The 22,877-nt window shown below is 39.7% G+C and overlaps 1 protein-coding gene across 2 annotated transcripts; it reads right to left on the bottom strand.

Annotated features, from left to right (window-relative positions):
* Nucleotides 1-2,586: 2,586 nt before the first annotated feature.
* Nucleotides 2,587-22,719, bottom strand: klhl8 (kelch-like family member 8). Of its 2 annotated transcripts, XM_080420450.1 has the most exons (12): nucleotides 22,619-22,719; nucleotides 19,257-19,479; nucleotides 17,755-17,816; nucleotides 16,734-16,899; nucleotides 15,192-15,512; nucleotides 14,171-14,357; nucleotides 13,200-13,343; nucleotides 12,301-12,412; nucleotides 11,589-11,757; nucleotides 10,233-10,392; nucleotides 7,993-8,194; nucleotides 2,587-6,374 (listed from the first exon to the last, which is right to left on the bottom strand). In XM_080420450.1, the coding sequence occupies exons 2-12, from the start codon at nucleotides 19,455-19,457 to the stop codon at nucleotides 6,251-6,253; spliced, it is 1,848 nt and encodes a 615-aa protein (XP_080276576.1). In that variant the 5' UTR covers nucleotides 19,458-19,479; nucleotides 22,619-22,719; the 3' UTR covers nucleotides 2,587-6,250. The 2 variants fall into 2 exon arrangements, with proteins under 2 accessions (XP_080276576.1, XP_080276577.1); XM_080420451.1 differs by lacking the exon at nucleotides 22,619-22,719 and having other exon boundaries at nucleotides 16,734-16,882; nucleotides 19,257-19,328.
* Between the last annotated feature and the right edge of the window lie 158 nt (nucleotides 22,720-22,877).

Genomic DNA, 22,877 nt, shown 5'->3' with positions numbered 1-22,877 from the left:
ACATTAGTAGGGCCCAATCACCTGATTCAGTATGTTGAATAATATAGGGTTATATAATCATAGTTTTGGCCACGGACCCCCATCAGAAAACATATTGTGCCAGCAATCCCCATGAGAGAAGATTTGTGTTAAAAGAAATCCTAAGGGGTAACATACACTCTTTTTGTATGCTTTTGTCTTATTGAACTTGTATGCAATTTGAAAAACACCAATATAAAAAACTCGAAACTTCTTCCCAACGGATACAGGATAGGTGAGCACTAGGGACATCTGGGCACCTCGATGTAAAATTGGATATTTTGTCCAAAATGTAAAAAAAAAAACTAAAATATTTGAAAATTTGTCTTAAGTAATGTAAAGTATACATGATCTGAACATGCACGGTACATCATTATCAGGCTTAATTTCATCCTTCAACTTCTTGTTTATGCACCAAAATGACTGGATGTACATTACAGGTTTTGTAGCAATTTGTAGCAATTGTAGAAATATTAGACCTTAATTGTCAAATGTTTAAGCATGTTCTAATCATGTATACTTAATTACTTTAGACCATTTTTCAAATATTTTATTTTGTAACAGTTTGGACAAAATACCCAATTTTACATAGAGGTGCCCAGATATTCCTAGTGCCCACCTATCCTGTTACCTAACCAACCAGTAGGAGTCAATAGTGCAGCAACAAGGATACATGTACAGTAGTGGTGTGCAGTTGTACCTCTACGCTACCCAGACATCCCCAGAATCTGACATTTTAACAAGCATAAGTATACCTAAGCCTGGTACAAACATCTTTCATTTCTGGCCCCATGTTGGAATGAAAGCAAAATGTTTACCTGTACTTTGAATTAACCATTTAAGGCCTACATATACTTCATCACATGAGGAATAGCTCTAGTTGTGAGCAGGGAATCTGCCATCTTTGCTGTTTTTGAAATGTTTAAAAACAAATGTGGAAATCTTTCCCAAAATAGGGATGTTCGTGTTAACATAATATTGAAAAAATAAATGATGTCTTACCACAAGCAAGAAGAGCATACAGGATGAGAAGTTGTAGAGACATTCTTTCTGATCTCCTAATGTGTTAATTACGTTCTACGACCACCTCTCTGTACTGTACGTCTAATACATCTTAATACTGTAGGTATCTTTCCTTAATGTCCCCTGAGTACTGGCCCTGTGTATGTTGTATACAAGCTGCCAGTTAACAGTTCTGAGCATCATCCATTTGGGTAGCTTCTTTTCAACATCAGATCAGGGTCCAAAGATTAGCAGCAGTAAAACACAGATGACAAACACTTGATCACTTGACTGACTTGGTAAAAAATTACAACCAACTCTATAGCGGAGGCAGGGTTGAATTTGCTGGGGGGAGGTGGAGGTGAAATCCACGCCTCTGCTTTTGATTGATTTGATTTTTCAAAATGTGTAAAAAAAAAAATGTGTAATTTAGTTTCTCAAAAATAGCTAAAATAGATTAATTTTAAATAAATTAGTAAATGGGTCTTAGAAATACATGAAAGTAGATTTAGGAGTACTACAGGAAAGCTATCCCTAATTTAAATGGTCTAATTTGTTTTATATTAGTTTCCTTTTGCTTCTCTGTTTCCCTTTTCCATTTTTCTTTGTATTATTTTGTGTTTATATGTATTAAAAGAATGTGGGGAAAAAAGAAAAGAAAAGAAAGTGAAGACAGTTTGTAAGATATTATGGATGAAATGGATTACATGTTTTGTACAAACCTGCAATAAAGTATATAAAAAAAGCTAAATTAGCTGATCTACAAGCTCAAAATGTTTCACACTGTGACATGTTGTGCGCTTGTAGATCGGATATTTTGCTACTTGTAAGTATATAGGGCTGTTTATTTGTACTAATCTAACCTCAAAGGGGTTAACGAAGGACTTAAACAAGTACTGGAACGTGCACTGCCAAGCAGAGACATGTGTGCCATGTCCACTTTTACAATAGAACCGTGGCGGGGTCACTAAACCCAGATCCACATGCAATCTTTATAAATACCTGGAGTTTTAGCATCTTTGATTACCATAATACATCCTCAGGAAAGTGTGAATTACATTTGACACAATTACAATCTCAGCGTCAAAGTTCAAACACAGCAACTGGTCCTCATAACAACCACATGCCGGTAAGGTTTATACAACCAAAACTCTGCCTGTAATAGTTACTTTTTAACTTAAGTTACAAAACATGTAAAACAAAATTAAAACCATATTGTAGAAATAATCAATGATAATAGTTCTCAGCAGACATTCAACATTAGAAATCCTTTTTAATAAGACTATGAACAACAGCTCATTTTGCAGGGTTATTTCTACTTTGACTTAATTTTAGTGATAGTGATAGTGTTGAGGGCCATCATGGGAGGTACTGTGGTAATGTACACAGAAGTACTATCATAGGAGGCGGCAAGGTAGGCAGTAGTACCATCATAGGAGGTAGTACTATAGGCAGTACAGGTACTGTCATGGAAGGACGTATCGCCTTTTTTAGTTTTGGTTCCTAAATGATCCTAAAATTTGAAAAAAGTAACACACCTTCTAAAAAATGATAATAATTGTAAAATCTGGCCAATACTTAACTTTATTAAACCATTTTATATCAATGTAATGGAAATGAATAGCATGCTCTTAAGCAGTCAAAGGTTAACACAAAATACAGCATAACAATTTTACAAAAAACTTACACATTCTCACATCAAAGTTGGCAAATAAATTCTGGTGTAAAAATGGTATATCAAGTAGAAAGATTGCACTAGCATTAACGCGGCACTATGGAACCTTTTTTTAATGCATAAAATGTAATTTTGTCCGATCTGTACGGTAGAGTATGTTAATACAATATAACTTATACAATTGCGGTGGTTGTATTTTGTCTCCCTGCTCTTCTATTGAGACGTTTAGATTGTGTCAAAGGTCATGTTCCACCGTCCTAGACACAGGATCTGACACGAATTCTGACCCGATGGTCAAGATTCCATTTATCCCCTGAGCAAGCAGGCATGCTCTAGTAGCTCAATGCCAAAAATGTCAGCACTTATGCAGGAAACCGGGTTCAAGTCCGGGCTAGAAGAGGAAAGTTACATAGTGCTGCTTTAATTATGGAAGAACACAAAGGGTGAAATAACTTGTTTTTCTTTTTTTGCCTTTGTTCTACAGACCTCCAAATGTAAACAATGCAAGTCATATCTTGGTGTGTTTTTCAAAATTACATATTTTGAAAAAACATTAACAGACTAATTTAAAATGACTTAAATTATTTGGAGATACCAGAGGCATAAGAGTGAACGAGTTATTTTCAACCGCAATGCCTAAAATATGCAGATATTATCTAGATATCTGAAAATAGCTTCAAATTCTCCATTCAGGACAAAAATATACTTCCACCTCAGATCTATTCTAGGAAAATAGTGCACAGCAATGGATTACACAATGTAGAAAAGAACAACACCAAATACACTTATTTTATGATACAAAACTCCATATATATACTAAAATATATTAAAATATATTTGAACCATTTGGCAGAGTCTAATCTCAGTCTAATCGTGTACACATCTGAGCACTCTTGAGAAGTATTTCTGACAGTCCAGCTATCATCTCACACAAACTGTGAATATGAAAATCATTCCCTGTCAGCTTGGATAGATCTCACTGTGGATCACAGAGCTGAATATTACTCTGATGAATCCTATTCTTTAAAGAGTTATAGTTGTGCTCCTGAGCAGTACAACAAGCTCACGTTTAGGGAGAATGAGAAATCAGATCTCAATGCACACCAACAGCTCTTAATTGTTCTAGTCAAACAGTGCACGTTTTGGCACCTGCACTGCAGCACTAACATTCCCACGCAGCAAAGTCCTCACACATCCAGTGACTGTTTGGCTGTTCCAGTCAGCCAGGAAGGATTGTTCAAACGCAATAAGAGGCAACAGCCAGCGAACACTGCTGGGATATGATCCAGTCAATGTCAATTAGAACTACTGATGATAAGGGTTTAGAAAACTTCAGATACCTTTCCCCGTGTCTTTGTGTATCCTGAAATAAATGCGAATGAAGGGAACTTTGAAAACGGAGATGTAACAAAGATCTGCAAAATTTCTAAATTGTAAATTGTAATCTAATGTAGGTCAAACACGTCAATTCAAGTAGACTTAGGGAAATGTTAGTGTTCCAACTACACGGCACACTGCAAAGAAAAGTGTAAGTGTAGTGATCCGAGTCTCTCAAGACAGATTTGTTGGCTCCCACAAACTTAAAATGCTTCCGCCAAACAGTACTGTACCTCAGAAGCTCTGAAAATGAGTAGAAAACTAAACAGAGGTACCGACCCCACCCCCCCACCCCAGTTTTGTGCAGACACAAATAAACCTACTGGAAACCAAATGAGCAAATACCTTAACATTAATATACGTCAAGATATTTTAAAATGACACTGTGCACGTCATCATTGGTGAGTGGAAGATACAGTCTGGCTTGAGAGACTAGTCTACAGAAGTCTTTTCAATTTTATTTATTTTTCCTAAGTTGAGCCTCCCTAGCATAACGAAAACAACTGAAACACAAAAGTGCAATCTTCAGACAGGCTCAAGCAGTCATTGAAAAGCTTTCATACTGGCCTATTATAGAATTCATGTTTATGCTTTATACTGCAACTAGTGCTGTGAATGCAGAATCCTTACTTATCCTCTCTTACAATATTACACTCTAACCTCAGCGGTCATTTTCCCTTAAATTAAACTACATCAATGTGACTAAATAAAAGGAAATACAGTACAAACACATCACTGAAATGCAAATATCACAAACATAAAGAATCATTTTAAACATGTCCTTTTCTTAGAAGCCTTCAGGTCTGTCAGATGTGCACATTATAGTAGTAAAAAAGAGAATATTCCACAGTCTGTGTGCAGATTGACCACTCTATGGGCGTGAAACAGCAATAAACAGTGTTGATATCCACTTATGTTAAACCACTTAAGCCCAATTTTATAAATGTTTTGACTTTGTTTTCATGTTCAAAAAAAAAAAAGCGAAAACAGACGATTTACAAGGTCTTAACGTGTTGCATTGTGAAGTGTTCAGACCTTGTAGATCTGATATTTTCCAAGAATTCTCGATCACGAAATAGTTTGCCTATAATGTCATGCCCAAAATAGGGATGCCAGGGTTAAAGTGGTTAAATCTGCATTGTGCGATACGTGACCCTGATCAATGGCTGAAAAATAAGTTTAATAAGCTGTTGTCTTCCACAACAAGCCAGCTCTTCCCCTTCCCCCCTCAACCCCTTGTCACAAAAAGCACCCCCCACACTGGCAGTCAAAGAGAGACAAACATAGCTACTACCAGGAGGCTGTTTCAGCTTAGTTGTCATGTCAAGTGAGTAGGTAGGTAATTTAAATATATCTATCTATATTAATCTGGGCATTACTTATTGCACAGTTACAAATCTATGTAACGGTCATTCAGCTGAAGTGCAGCCAGAAGTCATCTTGAGCAGGAAAATCCAACATGACGTAGTAGTGGAAAGCATGGGTATGCTCAAGGTCAAGTTGTCCTGGCTGTGACTACTTTGGGAGATCTAGGGTGACGTTTAACGCCTGGATTTCCCACACTGGCATGCATGCTGCTCACAGCACACACCTTTTCAGCTTTGACCTCATGTCTGCCCGTGACGGTGTCTGTATCCGTCGAGTTCAGTCATTGTGTTCAAATAGATTGTCACAGCTTTCGTATATTCGACAAATCGGGTGTTTATATGATGAAGAACGGTGTGTTTGTCCACACGATGGGGGCTCCTCATTGGCAGGTGAGCCAGTAGACTATGCAGGAAATGTGTGGTGAATTCCGGCATTGGCATAACAATTACATTGGGAAAACATTATTGGCAACTCAACATTTTCCACACACAAAATAACGAAAGGAAGGAAATAAGCAACATGGACGGGCCGGCACATGCACATATTGGTCGGTCGCGTTTCGTCTCAATGAAACCTTCATACATTGCATATTATTTTCAGGCCTTGAAAAAATAAAAATAAAAAATAATCAAGAATATCACACAATGCAGCTTTAACTCTTAGTGACAGTGTGGACAATATTAACAGGGGATAAGGGGATAGATAAGGGCCTTTGTTGGGCTTGAGTGCTTGCTTGTGAGTCGGTTGGGTCCCAGGCAGGTCAGATCCAGGTGGCGACAAGGCAGTCACGTTGGGAGATGCGGCGTCAAGTCACATGCAGTTGACCACGTTGCTGGAGCCCTGGCCGACATCCCTGATTTGGCTGATGTGCGAGTCGCAGACAGCCACTCCGGCCCCGGCGCGGCAGTGGGATACTGAACCCACCAGCTCCCACCTGGATGAAAACACAAGCAACGGGAAAAGCTCTCAGGGGAAAGACGACAACATAATCCCGTGTCCTATGGGCACTCGGGGTGGCGCTAGGGATGGCCAACCGGTAACCGTTAACCGTTAAGAAATCGGCCACCGATTAATACTAACGACTAACGATTAATCGTTTTAATTTTTTAATTTTTATTTTTTTTAATGGCCAAAAATGTTTTTTAATAGTTTTTTGGCCAAGTCTACACCTGCAACCACACATAACTTCCACTTAATTCTTCTTCCTTGTCTTTGTATTGGTATTGTTTGTGTTGGAGCGCCTCAGTGCGGCTGCAGAGTTCATGTGCAACCTCTTCCAGAGAGAGATAGAGACACTAGAAACTCTGCTGGAGACACAAAACAAACTGTGTAGACTTGGCCCTTTGAAATAAAATGTATTTTTTGGCCCTTAAAAAATTAAAATTAAAAATAAAAATCCATTTGGCCATCCCTAGGTGGCGCAGTGGTAAAGTCCCTGCCCACCACCACGGAGGTTGTGGGTTCGAATCCACCGTGGTGCATCCGGCTTTGTCGGGCGTCTATACGAACACAATTGGCCCGTGTTTTGGGGGGAGGGAAGCCGGGCGGGGAGGGTGATATCGGTCATTGCACGTAATCCTACGGGCTGGGGGCGGAACCTGTCAGCGGGGAGTGTTGGGCGGGAGGAGTAGGGCAAAGGCTTTTTACGTTCTCCTGGTAGGGGCTCCTCACTGGCAGGTGACAACACAGAAATGTGAGTGTTTTTAGTTTTTTTTACGGCTGCACAGACTAGGCTAGACATCACTCATGTTCAATTCTCAAAATAAAGTTGCACTCCTTGAGGGTGGGGGGATGGGGTGTCCATAAATGTTAACGCTATGTATGACTGTCTGTTTTTCTGCTGTAAAAACCCAATAAACATAAAACTGAAGTTGAACTCCTCAACTCTCCATCATAAATCAATTTACAGCCTAAACAACAATGCATACATATCCTGTAGTCTTCTTCACTGGTCCGGAAGTCCGGAATTTAAAATGTACTTGAGTAAGAATACAAAAGTATTGGTATCAAAATGTACTTAAAGTACCAAAAGTAGAAAGTACTCGTTATGCAGAATGTCCCATTTCACAACTTTTCAAATGTTGAAAATAGCAGATCTACAAGCTCACAATGCGTCGCATCGTGAGGCATTGTGAGCTTGTAGATCGGCATTTTTCAAATGGCCTAAATGTATATAGGGCTGAAGTGGTTAATGTATGTTTTGTAATAATAATCCAAATCTACAAAGTAACTCGTAACTCAAGTTTTCAAATAATTGTAGTGGAGTACTGAAAATTGGAAATGCTCCAGTAAAGTAAAAGTACCTCAAAATTGCACTTAACACATTTAGTGCCAGAGGTTTTTTAAAACAGGGTACATCTAGATCTGGCATTCTTACCGTTTATGCTGCGCTGTTTAGCGCTGTAGGTGCGTGTACGATGGTGGTGGGTCCCGACTATCACCTGGAACAATAATATTTCTAACGCGATTTTTCTACGCTAAGTACAGTACTTGAGTACATGTACTTAGTTACTTTACACCACTGCTCTGAACAAAGCCGTGGTTGTCCTCACCTGTTCATGCGCGGTTCAAAGGCCTCCACTGTGTTCAGGTAGATGTTTCCGTTGTGTCCTCCGACAGCAAACACCCTGCCCATGACGGTGGCCACCCCTACGCCACCGCGTGGAGTGGTCAGTTCTGACACGTACTCCCAGCGGTGCTGCCGGGGGTCAAAACACTCCACGGAGCTCAGCGGTGAGTTGTCATCAAAACCACCTTCAGAAGAATAAGGACCAAAAACACGGAGAAAAGTGTGAAGACGATGCAAGGACATAATGGTGTTGTTAGAGGGAACGAGTAGACATAGAATATCATCACTGCAAGTGGAAGAATCGAAAGATTATAAAAATCTAAACATGAAATTAGTAACTAATTGCTGCCTGAATGGGTAGAAAATAAGTATGGCGGGTAAGATCAGCTTAATGTGAGAGAAGGTTTAATTACACTGGGCAGGAGATCCAAATCCCTCTGAGATAAATATGAATAGTCATCTATATGTCTAGTGGAAATGATTAAGACCCCGTAACTCTTTCGACACAGTTTGGCGTTATATTAGAGAGTCAACAATCTACACACAACACCCCATAATAACAAAGCTATTGAGACACTTTGCCATGATGACTCCAAACTGATGCACCTGGTTTCCTCTGATCTCCATTCCTTCCATTTCATAAAGGCACTCTGAGTGAGAGGAAAAGGATTCTCTGGTCAAAAATGTAACTCTTGAATGCCTGAATGCCAAGCTATCGCTACATCTGGTGACAACTTGGTATTGCACATCATCACCTCGCTAACGGAGCTTGCTGGTGGCGACATCATGCCATGGGGATGGTTATGGGCAGCAGGGACTGGGACACTGGTCATGAAGGTTGACATGCATTAGGCCATGGATCCCATTTGATTATCTCTGGGACACTAATATACAATGTAAAATCCTCAGTGGTATTCATTTGACTAACTGATCGATTTTTATAAACACTTTGATTAACATGCCTAAGAATCACAGTTCACCGACACTCCCCATCTCTTCAATCAGACAGTGTTTAAGACGCAAGAATGGGAACCGTCCAAATCCAGGTGTGTAAAGCTGAAAGAGGCGTTCCCAAGAAGACTTGCCAAAGGCGCTTCTACAAAACACTGAATAAGTCTGAATACTTATGTAAATTATATATTTCAGTTAACCTTTAGTATATATAAATCTATATATATATATATATATATATAATATTATATTTTTTATAATATTACATACATACATACATACATATATATCATGTTGTTGCTTGTTATGATGGATACATTTAAGCAGATTGGTGGCAATAATGCAATCCATTTCAAATTGAGTCACATAACAAAATTGTTCTAAATTTTGAAGGGGTCTGAGTAATATCCAAAGCCATTATTTTATCCAGAAAATGGGTTCATAAACAACATTCAGTTGCTTGGAGTAGTATTGTATTACAACACAATGTTACTCATACTGTACGTAAAACATAAAAGCTGACAAAACAAAATGCCATAACCAGAGTTGTTGTGAGCTTTGAATGACTAAAATGCAGGAGGTTCAATAAAAGCCTCTTTTCCTGTATTGCCCGTAATGAGTAACCAGTTGACTACAAAACCTGAACTTTTCTCATTCTTGTCTTACATAGCTAGAGTATAAAAATCAGCCAGCATGGAGCTGGGAGGCATGTGACCTGGCTGTCTTAACCACATTAACCCTGGCGTCCCTACTTTGGAGAGCTAAAGACATTTCTAAACATTTCACAGTTTCTAATAAATAAATAAATGAAAATCTATAATTTTCTCCTAAAAATTACAAGAAAGGCAAATTTTCATGGCGGTTAAAAAGAAGCAAAAAAAAGTCTATAAGAAAGAAAATAGCAAAAATTATCTTATTTTTGCTATTTTGTGAGGGCTGGAACAAACAGACAATAGCTGCATATATTGAATATAATTATGTATACTTAATAGAGTTTGAGTCAACATTCCCACAACTGCTAAACATCCTACATGTCTCTCTCACATGTGTATTTCAAATGCTTTTCACACGTTTGTGAATCTTGCTTTATAGCCAAGTCCCATTTGTTTCCATGCAAAACAGAACACAAGAATATATGCACTGAATAATCCAGCTGAATATGTATATTGAATATGTACTTAAAGCATGAGATCCGAATCAGGTGATTAACATGCTCGTTTTTGAATCCAAGTGGTACATTCTTATCCATTTCAGTTAGTATGTTCATCTCACCCACTACATAGAGGCAGCCATTGAGTTTGCTGACTCCGTTTCCGGCCCGACGCTGGCCCATCTCCTTGACCTCTGTCCACTTGTTGAGGTGGGGATCGAACCGCTCCACACTAGATAGGGAGGCCACTCCATCGTTTCCCCCCACAGCATACACGTGATCCTGGCAGGATGAGAGTTTGAAGTTGTTAAATGCTGAGTAAATCACATTGCAATCACATCAATTAGAGCAAATATAAAAACACGATAGCTTGATGATATGGTTATAAAACAATAAAAGGTGATGATCCTCTGTGTAAAGCAGGGGCATTTTACTTGGCAGATTGGCTGTATCATCAGACCGGGAGATGATCAGCAGATGGGGTGGAGGAACTGGATGATGCATTGACCACATAATCACATCACAATGCCCCCTGGTTCCAATCTCACTGGAGACCTGTACTGCATGTGCAACAATGAACGCCCGGGTGATAATCTAAATCTATCTATATCAACGATATACATTTCAAGTTGTCTGTGGCGGGTGGGTGGGCGGATTGTGCCCAAATATGGACATGACCGAGCCTGATGTCAGTGCAGATCAGTATTGTTGGGCAACGTTTCTGTCGTATTTGATGTTAAGACCAGAGCTCGATCAGCAAGAGAGAAAGAGAGAGGGTTGGGGAGATGGAGAGGGAGGGAGGGAGAGAGAGTGGGCTAGTTCATTTATTTTTTTTTTACTTAAATTTTTATCCCGCGATTTTGTAACCCTATTTTTTACACCCAGTGCCAATTGTCTATGTAATCCTGGGCACTACCTTCCCTCTGCCAACCTAGGGAGGCCAGGGCCGAGCTCATGCCTCCTTCAATGCATGAGAGCCAACTGACCTTCTTGTCACCTGACAGGGGAGAGTTTCCCTGGTTGGACGTAGCGCGTGGAAGGAACACGTTATTCCAACCAGTTCCCTTCCCCTCCATCAGGCGCCCCGGCTGGCCAGGGGGAGGCAGTATAGTGACCAGGATTACTGCATGTTTTTGTGAGGGTATCTACCCTAGGAGACACGGGGAGAACATGCAAACTCCACACAGAAAGGCCCTTTCGCCAACCCCACCTAGGGTATGGGCACTGATGACGCGGAGGAGAGAACACGCCCCCAGCGCCCACAGCGTCCCCTGTGGGAATCGAACCCAGGACCTTCTAGCTGTGAGGCGACAGCACTACCGACTGTGCCACCGTGCAGAGTGGGCTATTTCAACCATGCAATAGCCCGGTAATGCTAGGTAACAAAACCTGAACGAACACAACAACCCTGGCAATGTCGGGCAAGTATATATGTATATACAGTATGTATATATAAATAAAGAGAAGTTGTTTCTTACCCCTAAGGCCACAGAGCCCACCCCTCCTCTAGGTGAGTTCATGGGAGCAACAGCACTCCAGCGGTCGCTTTCAATGTCATAACGTTCCACATCATTGAAGCAGGAATTGTCGTCCAAACCGCCAATAGCGTATATAGGACCTCCAAGGGCTGCCAATGCTATGCCCCTTCTAAGAAACACAACAAATACCACATCAGCAAATTATCTCAAAATTACAAAAGCAATAATACAGTCAAGGCATACAGTATGGTAGATATTCTGCTCGACGTTACAATAGTCACAATCAAAATGTTTAACACTTCTGACAGCTTCTTGACCCATTAAACCCGGGAAAGCATCTGTGTCATTTTACATTTTAGTGTTGGCTATTCAAAAATAGCAGATATACAAGCTCAAAGTGCGTCACTTGCGAGCTTGTACATCTGCTATATTTTTTTACATTTTTGATGTGTGAGAACTACTGATCTAGAAGGCATCTAAATGGCGTCCCCATTTTGGGCATGATATTATAGGTGAAAACTCTTCCATATTTTTCCAAAATACCAAAAATAGTGGATCTACAAGCTCACAATGCATAGCGGAGAGACACGTTCTGAGCTTGTAGATCAGCTATTTTCGCCCAACACTGTTTTACGACGAAGTATAAACTATGGCTAAAGTTGTTAATTTAAACATTTAATATATATGGTGCATTAGCCATTAGCCAAATAACCTCTTTGTGTTCATGGAAGCTTTCATCATCCACTTGTTAGTGAGGGGGTCAAACATCTCCATGTTTCCAAGGTGTTCACTTCCATCATGGCCCCCAACAGCATACACCTTCCCTGAGGAAAGATTCCAGCATTTCAACAATGTGTCAACATTCCATGACATCGTAAACACATTCTCATGAAGCTACTTCAAATTCATGCAGATCTAAAAGCCTCACTGACACTTCCATAAGAATGCCATTTTACAAAGTCTGAAATAAAAGGATCAATATGTAATTTACATCCACTAGAGGGTACTTGTGATTACTGTTGTTCTTCTACAAACAACATAAAATTGCTACCGTTACTTCAGTGGCATGAAATAACCTGGAAATATCTGCAGTAAATGTTGAAAATGTATGTTAGAATGTTGACATACACAAGATTTTACTCAATATGATTAAATAAATAAATACATTAATTAATAGTGGTATGACAAATAAATTAGAAACAAGGATAAACGTTGGATGTGCTTTTCCTTGGGAAGGGTTTGAAGCCCAGTTGCAAACAAAGGCGAGGAGTCGACAGAACCTACCTACGAATTTTCAAAACAGGCATATGGTACACTTGTGGTGAGGAATTTATACAGTACATGACTACATGGACACATTCATTTTTTACATTTCCTGTAGATATATCCATGCAATAATGCATGGGTACCAGTAAGACACATTGCATTTGTCTGAGAATATCCTCCATCCTGAAATGATAAGATCCTGATCATGTCAAAAATAAATTGTCATCCTATAGAAGACAGAATTCAGCTCCACTCTAGAAGGTTTGTACACATCTCTCCACCACTGTCTATATTTCGGTATTTCGAGTCATTTAAAAAAATGTCTGTCTCCATAGCTCCTCTCACCTCCTACAGATATCACTCCTACATGGCGTCGTCTGCTGTTCATCTCGGGGCCAAAGAACCAGCTGTTCTTGGTGATGGAGTAGCACTCAATGCTGCGGAATGGGTCACCCGATCCACCTCGGCCGCCCACACAAAACAGGACACCTGAGGTGACATTCCCAAGAAAACAAAGAGAAGGTTCAGTAAGAGAAAACAAGATTCACTTCAGACTAAAATAAAATGACACACATCCGAGCCCACCCCTCCTTTAGGTGTGTTCATTCATAATCATATGTGCATCAGATTGAGAAAATTACAGCCTATAGGTAACTCATTGACTTCCACTGACGAATACACTCGTCAGTTGGCCCGAGGTCCACACTGCCAATGACGAGTTGACGAGTGTGTGGTGTTTTCAATGGTTTACGCTAGAGGGCGCTGTTCGCCAACCTATGAGTGATCTTATGACTTCTAGAGAACAGTAGACTTCTATTGCTTTTTGGCAAAAACAAGCCACATTCAACTGCTATGGATTGGATTATCGCGTTTGAACAATTTCTTGTCTCAGATTCTACGAGACTCGGCTACGTCTTTTAAAGCGATCGGCGGATGGATCTTCGTGAAGGAAAATATTCTATGATTTTTCAAAGGTTAGTGAAAACGCTAAGAATTGCTGGCAAGGGCAGCTATTTGCAGATAGCTTATCTGCAGAGCTTGCACATGCTAAGAAACCATATACAAGAAACCATGTGCAAACCCTTTAGGGGTTAAATGCTTGTTATGTTTACATAAATTTAAAGGAAAATAAAGGTAAAAACCTTTATGCAGGACCCAAATTCCCAAGAAGGTGTTTTTGTCTCAAGAAAAAAACTTTTGAAGTTGTATAACTTCATGAACTAAATAACAAAATGTTAGCACAATGAATGTTACATACTGTAGATCCCATGATGATCAAATGTAGTAAAGCCAAACTCCTTCTCATGAGTCCTTACCTGCGGTGTGTTTCCTGGGTGTAGTGCGGATGGAATACTCAAAGTCAGGCACCACCTTGTTGCTGAGGTGGAGGTGGTAGTTCCTGGCCTCGTCCAGCAGGTCCCGACAGTTCAGATCACCTTTGATCATCTCTTCCTTGGCCACCGTCCCCGTCAGGAAGTCGACTGGAAGCAAGGGGAGGCGCACCTGAAGGGGAAATTGACAACGGATAATAGTGATTATCCTCGCACATCCATAATACAGTAATAAAGTCATAAACATGCACGTACAGTACACTGTCTAACTTGACTATGATCCGATTATGTCTGTATCAATATTATATCAATATCATGATATGAGATTAGATATCCTCTCTGATCGTAATATTGTGATATTGCATGAGTGTCTTTTCTTGGTTTTAAATCACCTACGCCTTATTTTATACTTCCAAAACCTTAAAAAAATTACTGATCCACAAGATAGCTTGTAGATCTGCTATTTTTTTTAAATGTTTGAACAATAATACTGCATTATGTTTTTGTCACAATACAATATTATCGTCACAATATTGATGTGGTATTTAGTCAAAAATAGTGATATTCGATTTGGTCCATATAGGCCAGTGCACGCACGCACGCACGCCTGTCACAATTATTACATAATTGTCTAATCGCAATTATTTGAGATAATCACAATTATTTTGCATGATCGTCATAATCGTTTCCATGTAAAAAAATCTTCAATTTTTTTTTTTAAATAGTGGAAATAGCAGATCTACAAGCTCGGCTATTTCCACTATTAATGTTTTTTTTAAAGTATAACGTTATTAAAAAAGGTACATCAACACATGCTTACGAAACCCAAAAGGCCAAACAGAAATGTAGTTTTAATTCATACTGTTCTAATGTTCAATGACATGAAACACAATTAAATCGTTAATCGCAGTTATTTGTCTGACAATTAATTGTCAACTTAAATTTGTAATCGTGACAGCCCTACACACACACACACACCCCCTTACCGAACATACGTTTCTCTAACCTGAGACATTATCTGGTCCAGCCAGACCTTGTGGTGCTGTGGGTTCGCTCTCAGCCACTTCACTGCTGCGTTGTACACTTGTGTCTCCGTGTGGATGTTGAGGTCGCTGGAGGAAAGCAGCGTGCGTAGGTGCTGCGGCGACACGGACGGGAAGTCCTCGCACTGCACCACCTCACAGAAGTGCTCGCAGGCGTAGCGGTCGGCCATGTCCATTAGGTCCACGCGGTTGTGGCTCTCGGCGAAAGTGCGCACCGCCAGGCAGTTGGTGGGGTGGAAGTGGGCCTTCATATATTCACAACAAGCGCGCGCCACCAGCTCTACCTAAAAGGATTCAGGACAGCATTTGAACGGGGCATGAAAACACTAGGGCTGATTTTCCACTTCAGATTAAAAGCTACAGCAGATGGCAGGGCGAGTAAGCAACGTGGCCACAGCTAATACAATTAATTAGTATTTGTTTGTTTCCAGTGGTGGAAAAAGTACTAAAATATTTTACTTAAATAAAAGTATCAATACTGCAATGTGGAAGTACTCTGTTAGAAGTAAATGTCCGGAATTCAAAATGTACTTGAGTAAAGGTACAAAAGTATTTGTATGAAAATGTACTTAAAAGTACCAAAAGTACTATAATGTTTGTAAATAGCAGACCTACTGTAAAAGCTCACAACGCGTCGCGATTGACGAGCTTGTACATCGTCTATTTTCAAATAGCCTAGGTATAATGTAGGGCTTAAGTGGTTAATGTATGTTTTATAACGTAATAATGTATATCCGCAAAGTAACTAGTAATTAAAGTTTTCAAATAATAGTGGAATAAAAGTACAATATTTGCCTCTGAGGTGTAGTGGATAAGAAGTAAAAGTATAGACAATTGGAAATACTCCAGTAAAGTAAAAGTACCTCAAAATTGTACTTAACACATTGAATGCCAAAAACGGTCCGGACCGTTTTTGAGGGTCCAAACGAGAAGTGCCGAAAACGGTCCGGACCGTTTTTGACCCAATTCTATTTTTATACATGTGGGCCACGTGGGGCGCTAAAACGAAACTTTGACATCACCCAAGCAGTTTCTGAGAAGAAGAGGCTGGATGAGGCTCCATGTCAAAAATCCTTCCGGTCGGCGTTTTCAATGTTATCTCCTTGATTAAAAGCTTAATATCTCCATTTCTTTTTAATGTGGTGGAAACGAGCCGTTTTCGATCGGCGATCACGCTGCAATGGAGGGTCGCGTTGGAAATATTATTGTTCCAGGCGTTAGTCGGGACCCTCCGCCGTCTCGCACGCACGCTTTGTTTACATGCACTTCCGCGTCAGGGCTTCTCACAGCACGAAATGTATAACGCAAGTGGATGGAAGAAATGCTGGCACTCAACGTATAATATTTTAATAAACCTCTGGCACCCAATGTGTTAAGTACAGTACTTGAGTAAATGTACTTTTCACCACTGTTTGTTTGTCATATGGCAAAGTAGAGAGAGATAGAGAGAGACAGACACAGTGTCACACACCTCACAAATCTTGTTTGCATGTCTATTTTGTCACCTGAAGGATGCAGGCAGCGTAGAGCAGCGGCTGGACGTTGTCGACCGTTAGAGTGAGTCTAGAGGAGTAGGCAAAGTGCACGAGGTCCTGGATGGCGTCACCATCAAAGTCCTTGATCTCAATCAGCTGCTGCTTGGCTTCTGACATCTCTGATAGGAACATGGCCCTGATGGGACCAACAGCCTCTCAGACAAGGACTACGAAAACTCAAACATCTCTGATAGGGAACATGGCCCTAATGGGACTCCGAAAACTTAAGAGCTACTCAAAACATGCAGCAGAACCACATCCTAAGCTTACTGCTTCCAATAAGTTCTGTTACAAGATATTTTTGTCTTAAAAAAAAAGGTTCACTGTTTTTCAATCCACACATTATAAAAATGTTGATTCCGGTCTTTTCTAATCGCGCATCGCACAGCCTCACCAATAGCTTTAGTACTAAGAAACGTACCACACTGCTGATGAATGTTTATATTCTGACAGAAACAATGGTCACAAACAAACTTCAACTTAACTGATTTACAGGTTATTAAAAAAACATTCCTTGGGTTTTGTTGTACCTAGTGTTGAGAGACACGTTGGCCCGGATACAACTTGCTTCCTGCTCTTAGGATATATAAAACTTTCTGTCAGGTCGTGCTATATACCCGATGAAAAAATACACACACACACCCTTTGTAAGGATTGAAAAACAGGCAGGGGGAAAGCTGACTAATATGATATTGCTGGTATATCTACCAGTAAATGTATCTACGTATGTGATGCATCTCTGCAGAATTGTGGAATAAAAATGTAATTATAAAAAAAAAGGATTGAAAAACAGATAACCTATGTCTTCAGTGGGCTTCATATAAGATTGTGCTTTTAAAATACCTAGCCCTAGATCACAAAGACTCCATTTTGAAGAATAAGCATTTCATAAGTAGAAATTAAATCCTCTGAATATTTTGTGCAGCTTCTGCAAAATTACCACTACATTATAAAAACATGACAGTGATTAAACAATGAAAATGAAATGCACCTGAAGTAAGGGATGACACAGGCCAGCACCAGCTTGTGACATGGTATCAGCTTACTGCCCACCTACAAATCAGAGACAGAAACATATGGAAAACTAATTGCTAACTTGTTGACATACAGTGTAGAACATTTTCATCATTTTGTGTCCTTGTTAGAGTTGTAAGCCTAGCTCCAGCCCCTGAATCAAAGTCACACCCATAAATAATTTATTTAATGAGAGTGAAAAAGAAATGTAAATTCAGGCTCAGTGTCAGGCGGTTCCACCAACTGTCATGTCCGGAGGAGCTTTGCAGTAACTTTAGGATATTTTAAGGTAACTTTATGAAATCTTTGAAAAATTACCAAGGCATACTATCCTGAACAATTATAAATATATTCATTTTATTTAATTTTCCCTACCCATATTCACCACAGATTATTCTTAAAGACAAAGTCTCAACATGATGCTTTTTTTATAGCCGTTTACCAACTCTGTTTCTTTTATTACAGAAGTTCTATTATCGCATAGTTTAACTAGAAAATGTGCACAGCAGACACAGACCTCTGGCCATGGTGGCAGTCTGTGTTGCAGTGCTTCTGGCACGCACCACATTCCCTTTTGGCCAATATAACATGGTGATGCATGTGACCAGTTAATCAGTTTTTCCTGGGATCCATCCATGATGTAAAGTGCCTTAAAACAACTTGTGATTTGGCACTATAATCAAATTGAATTGAATGCACATTGTAAAAAATGCTTTGGATAAAAGGCGCTAAATGTAGGCCAGATGGTGGAAGCAGCAATGAGTCCCATCTACCATGTTTATGGTTATGACTGGAAGTGTCATCCCATAATGCTATGACCTTTAACCATGCCATCCTTGCTAGTGAAACTGGTAGGATTGTGAATGTTTCTGTGATTCCTTCTCTATTCTAGGATGTGCCACAGGTGTACTATGTCTTCAAGTATTTATAAAAGCCTGTCCTTTTTACTAATTAGTTCTCCCAACTGAACAGGTGGACTAACTTGTGAAATCAGAACACAGAATCAGATTAATTTGAATTTGATAGACAATTCAAGAGAAAGAAAGAAATAGATGAATCAGATCCAGTATGCCGTGATGATATCAATTACTAAAGTTACCAAATGTTCCAAAAATGGAAAGTTACCATGGAAATGTTTTATATCAAAGTCAGAAAGATATAACCCTAATAGCCCTCTTCAATGGATCACAGAAATCCAATATGAAAGTAAGCAAGGGCTCCTCACACTTAAGTTAATGTGACACACTTAAGTTAATGTGACACACAAACGTACAACCAGTCAACTACATTTCAATTAAGCAATATTAAACGAGAGGGTGTGCGTTATAGTGACTATTGGCACAACAGTATAATAAATAAAATGTCATACAGGTACTTAGTTTGTCCCATATAAATATGCATCAAAAAGCTAATTCAGACACCCTTTGAGCTGTAACACAACAATTGTCTCTTTCCCTGTGAGCAGAAGGACGGGCCTACCTTCAGGGTGACGTCACACAGCTCTCCGACCTCGTAGAACTGCCTGAGAGAGTTGTGGAAGTCCTTCCAGGCCTCGTGGGCCTCAAACACAAAGGAACCATCGGGCTCACAGTCCCCCTTTGACGGCCTGCTTCCTCCAAGCCGCTTCTCCTTGGATTTCAGCTGCTTGGCATGGTCTGGCACCACGTCGCCTGGTGCCATAGCGGTCTACAGCACCCAACACCTGGACGGGAAGACAAGAGAATAATCTTAGAAAAGTGATGACCAATGTCAGTAGGCCATGGGGATATTCATATACAGTGAGCAGCAGATTACTTACCCACTTAAAAAAGGATAGTTCACCCCAAAATGACTTTTTCTATCGATTAGTCACCCCATGGAGACTTCCAATTCATGGATATTTTTTGTTTTTGTCACATTCCTAAGCCAATAATTTGATGACCGGCAGCGGTTCCAGTAGGAGACTCAAAGAGTCTCCTTTGTATCTTCTACCGGAACTGCTGCCTACCGGTTCGCTGGTTATCAAATTATTGTCTTAGGAATGCGACAAAAACAAATGGGGTGACTCATCTTTTTTGGGTGAACTATCCCTTTAAGCTCTATATACTTCAGTATACAATGAAGACAAATAGCGTAAATTGCTGATCCACAGGCTCACAACACGTCGCACCACAACGCATTGTGAGCTTGTAGGTCTGCTATTTATTATTTTTGAACATTTGAAAAGGATTACATTTTTTGAAAATGTTTGCATTTATTTCCAGTGCAAAGAACAGTATTATCTTGCTTTTCCAGCATTTTACCCACTCTGCACAGATAATCTAGGTGGACGTAATACAACTCAGGGAGGCACTGAAAACGCAAAACTCTAGAGACCTTAATACAGCAAAAACAGTAAACACAGGGGATATTAGTATTAGTAAAGGGACACACAGATTATTTACCAGCTGAACAAGTTTGGTCAGTAATTACCTCCCTCTCAGTTCCACTTCCTGATCGACTCCCTCAAAAGTACATTAATGCAATGTGGGGGGAAAAATTAGGTCAGGCAACAGTAGCTCACTGCTGAGTTTGCACACAGAGCAACTGAAAGCCAGCAGCTAGGGGGCTCAGCTCCACCCACACCTTACAGATAGTGTGTAGGGTCTCTCTCTCCTAAGTTCCATTTCTGTCAGTGAATAGGCTCAGTGTATCGCCCCCTCATCACTAGTCCACTCAGCTATACGGAGGGAGGATATTTAGGCTCCACTTGCTCCCAATAGTTAGGATGGGTAAATGCAGAGCATCAATTCTACATATGAGCAAAATAGTTTAGATACAACTAAAAGGGAAGCAATCATTCATAATTATATTATTTAACATGCAATGGTGATGTCATGGAATTTATTTATTTGCATGGCAATTCATAGGGTTATGGCTAGGACTAAAAGGTCCTTACATACAGTACCAGGAGTGTGTATTTCCTGTGATTAATTCATCACTGCTGTTGGTGTCATGAATACATCCACATAGAACACAAATATTAAGTGGCAATAAAGTGACATTATTTATTTTTGAAACAAGGTCTATTTTTCACAGTAAATAAAAAGCATCAATCTGTATCGTTATATATCATTTATTCATCCCGGTCCTTAATTATTGACACCATAGACCTTTTCAAATATGAAAATGTATTTTATCATACAGAATGCCTTACGCTTTATACTGTAGTAGTTAGATGCTATTTACAACAGATGTAATTGGATTTTGATCGAGCCAAATTAGTAATATAATTGTGTAGCACAAATACTCAATTGCAAGTAGACTCAAACGTACTAACAGAAAAACAAGGCAAATTCCAACAATGTTTCATTTTGCAAAGCAGCTGGTATGTGTGTTTCATTATGTGCCTGGCTTACAACAGGAGAGGAGATTCCGCTAATCATGCAAAAATGCCACAATATGCAGAATAGATGTGCACAGTCAGGAGGAGCAATCGGTCAAAACAACCTACTTTTGCAACTTCATAAATACATGACCGTGGCCTCGGCATGAACATAATCTAAGATATAGTATATTATGGGTCAATTTGGTTACAACACTCTCAGTTAAATTAAAGCTGCTATCCAGAAGTTATTTTAATCAATAATTAACGTTATTTATAACGTTATAACATATACAATATAACTACTGTACTAGCAGCACACCTGCAGTGGATGGAGGTGGACTCCCCACTCTTCCATTGAGAAATTTAGACCCTGGAGGCATCGGGTAAGACACCTACTGGTTGACAAATAGTGCTGTCCAAAGCCCATAAGCTCATTATCTTCCCTAGCCTTGGATCAATACTGTCATAGATGTATTTGATCGATTCTGAGATTCGTTTGATTATTATTACAAAACATACATTAACCACTTCAGCCCTACTATGATTTCGGCCATTTGAAAATAGCCGATCTACAACTGGCAATGTGTCACATTGTGAGCTTGTAGATCTGCTATTAAAAATATATATAATAAAATAAAGATATGCATAATGAGTACTTTCTACTTTTGGCATTAAAGTACATTTTTATACCAATACGTAACAGAGTGTTTCTACATTGCAGTATTGATACTTTTACTCAAGTAAAAAATTTGAGTACTTTATCCACCACTGATTTGACTGTGTAGCATACAAGGGGGATATGCAATGCATGTGAAATGCCACGCGCTGTGGTGTGCATTACCAGAACAATTTAAAGTACCACTGAGAACTAAATAGTAACATTCATTGATACGGTTATTATAGCTGTTATTACAACATCAAATATGTAACACGTCAACAGTTTCTTTGCACGCGTGCTGCATGTTATAACTTATCATCAAGCTGGTGCTGCTGCATATGGAACCAGGCTGTAAAACCTCGGGTGTCTATTTACTGCTCAGTGCCCATATCCGGCCTAGAGCCCGCCTTACTGTATCCGGTCATTTCCACCTACAAATGCATTCAGGTACAGGAGGGCGTTTCCGTATCCGGCGCTTACCGGATGTGCAGACCCGGAGAGCCAATTGACCGGAGTTGTAGTCCCAAGTGCACTACAATGTAAACAACACAGCCGCTGCTGTTTCTCTCAAGTCTCACGTGAAAACATCCGCCAACACATTAAACCCACTTGCAAGTTACTGTCGTACATTTAATTACAAAGCCATGTGACGCAGGTGTTCGTCTGCTAAAAACCCAGCAGTTTAGTAGCAGACGTGTGAACGTTAGTTAGCTAGTTAGCTAACGATAGCTGCCACCCACACGAGAATATAAATTACGCGTTTTGAAAATGAAAACAATATCATTTACAATTGGAATATTAAGTCGTTTCACTAAATGAAACATGGCCATTTGTTACCTCATATCAGCAGCAAAGGATGAAAAACAAATGTCACTTTCATTCACAGCCGTAGATCCCGAACGAGACGAGACTCTCTGGCACTGGCACGTTTGTTGTCATTTGCTATGCTTTGTGGGTATTGTAGTTTCACAATAGTAACAAGCAACATCAGTTGAATTATTAATAGAAAGGATTACTTCAAAGTGGATTTAAATTAAATACACACATTTTGCTTGATTTAAATAGAAGAGAAGAGATAGTATACTGAGGACATGGT

The sequence above is a fragment of the Gymnoscopelus braueri genome, assembly GCF_963280865.1.
Source record: "Gymnoscopelus braueri genome assembly, chromosome: 22".
Taxonomy (NCBI): domain Eukaryota; kingdom Metazoa; phylum Chordata; class Actinopteri; order Myctophiformes; family Myctophidae; genus Gymnoscopelus; species Gymnoscopelus braueri.
The sequence above is the reverse complement of the archived record's forward strand: the minus strand, read 5'-3'. Positions and strand labels throughout refer to the sequence as shown.

Coding starts and splice junctions, on each gene's coding strand:
- klhl8 (XM_080420450.1), bottom strand. CDS start 19,457: ATGGCACCAGGCGACGTGGTGCCAGACCATGCCAAGCAGCTGAAATCC. Junction 17,817..19,256: donor TGTGTGACGTCACCCTGAAG/GTAGGCCCGTCC, acceptor TCTGATTTGTAG/GTGGGCAGTAAGCTGATACC. Junction 8,195..10,232: donor TGGCTGCCTCTATGTAGTGG/GTGAGATGAACA, acceptor ATTCTTCTGAAG/GTGGTTTTGATGACAACTCA.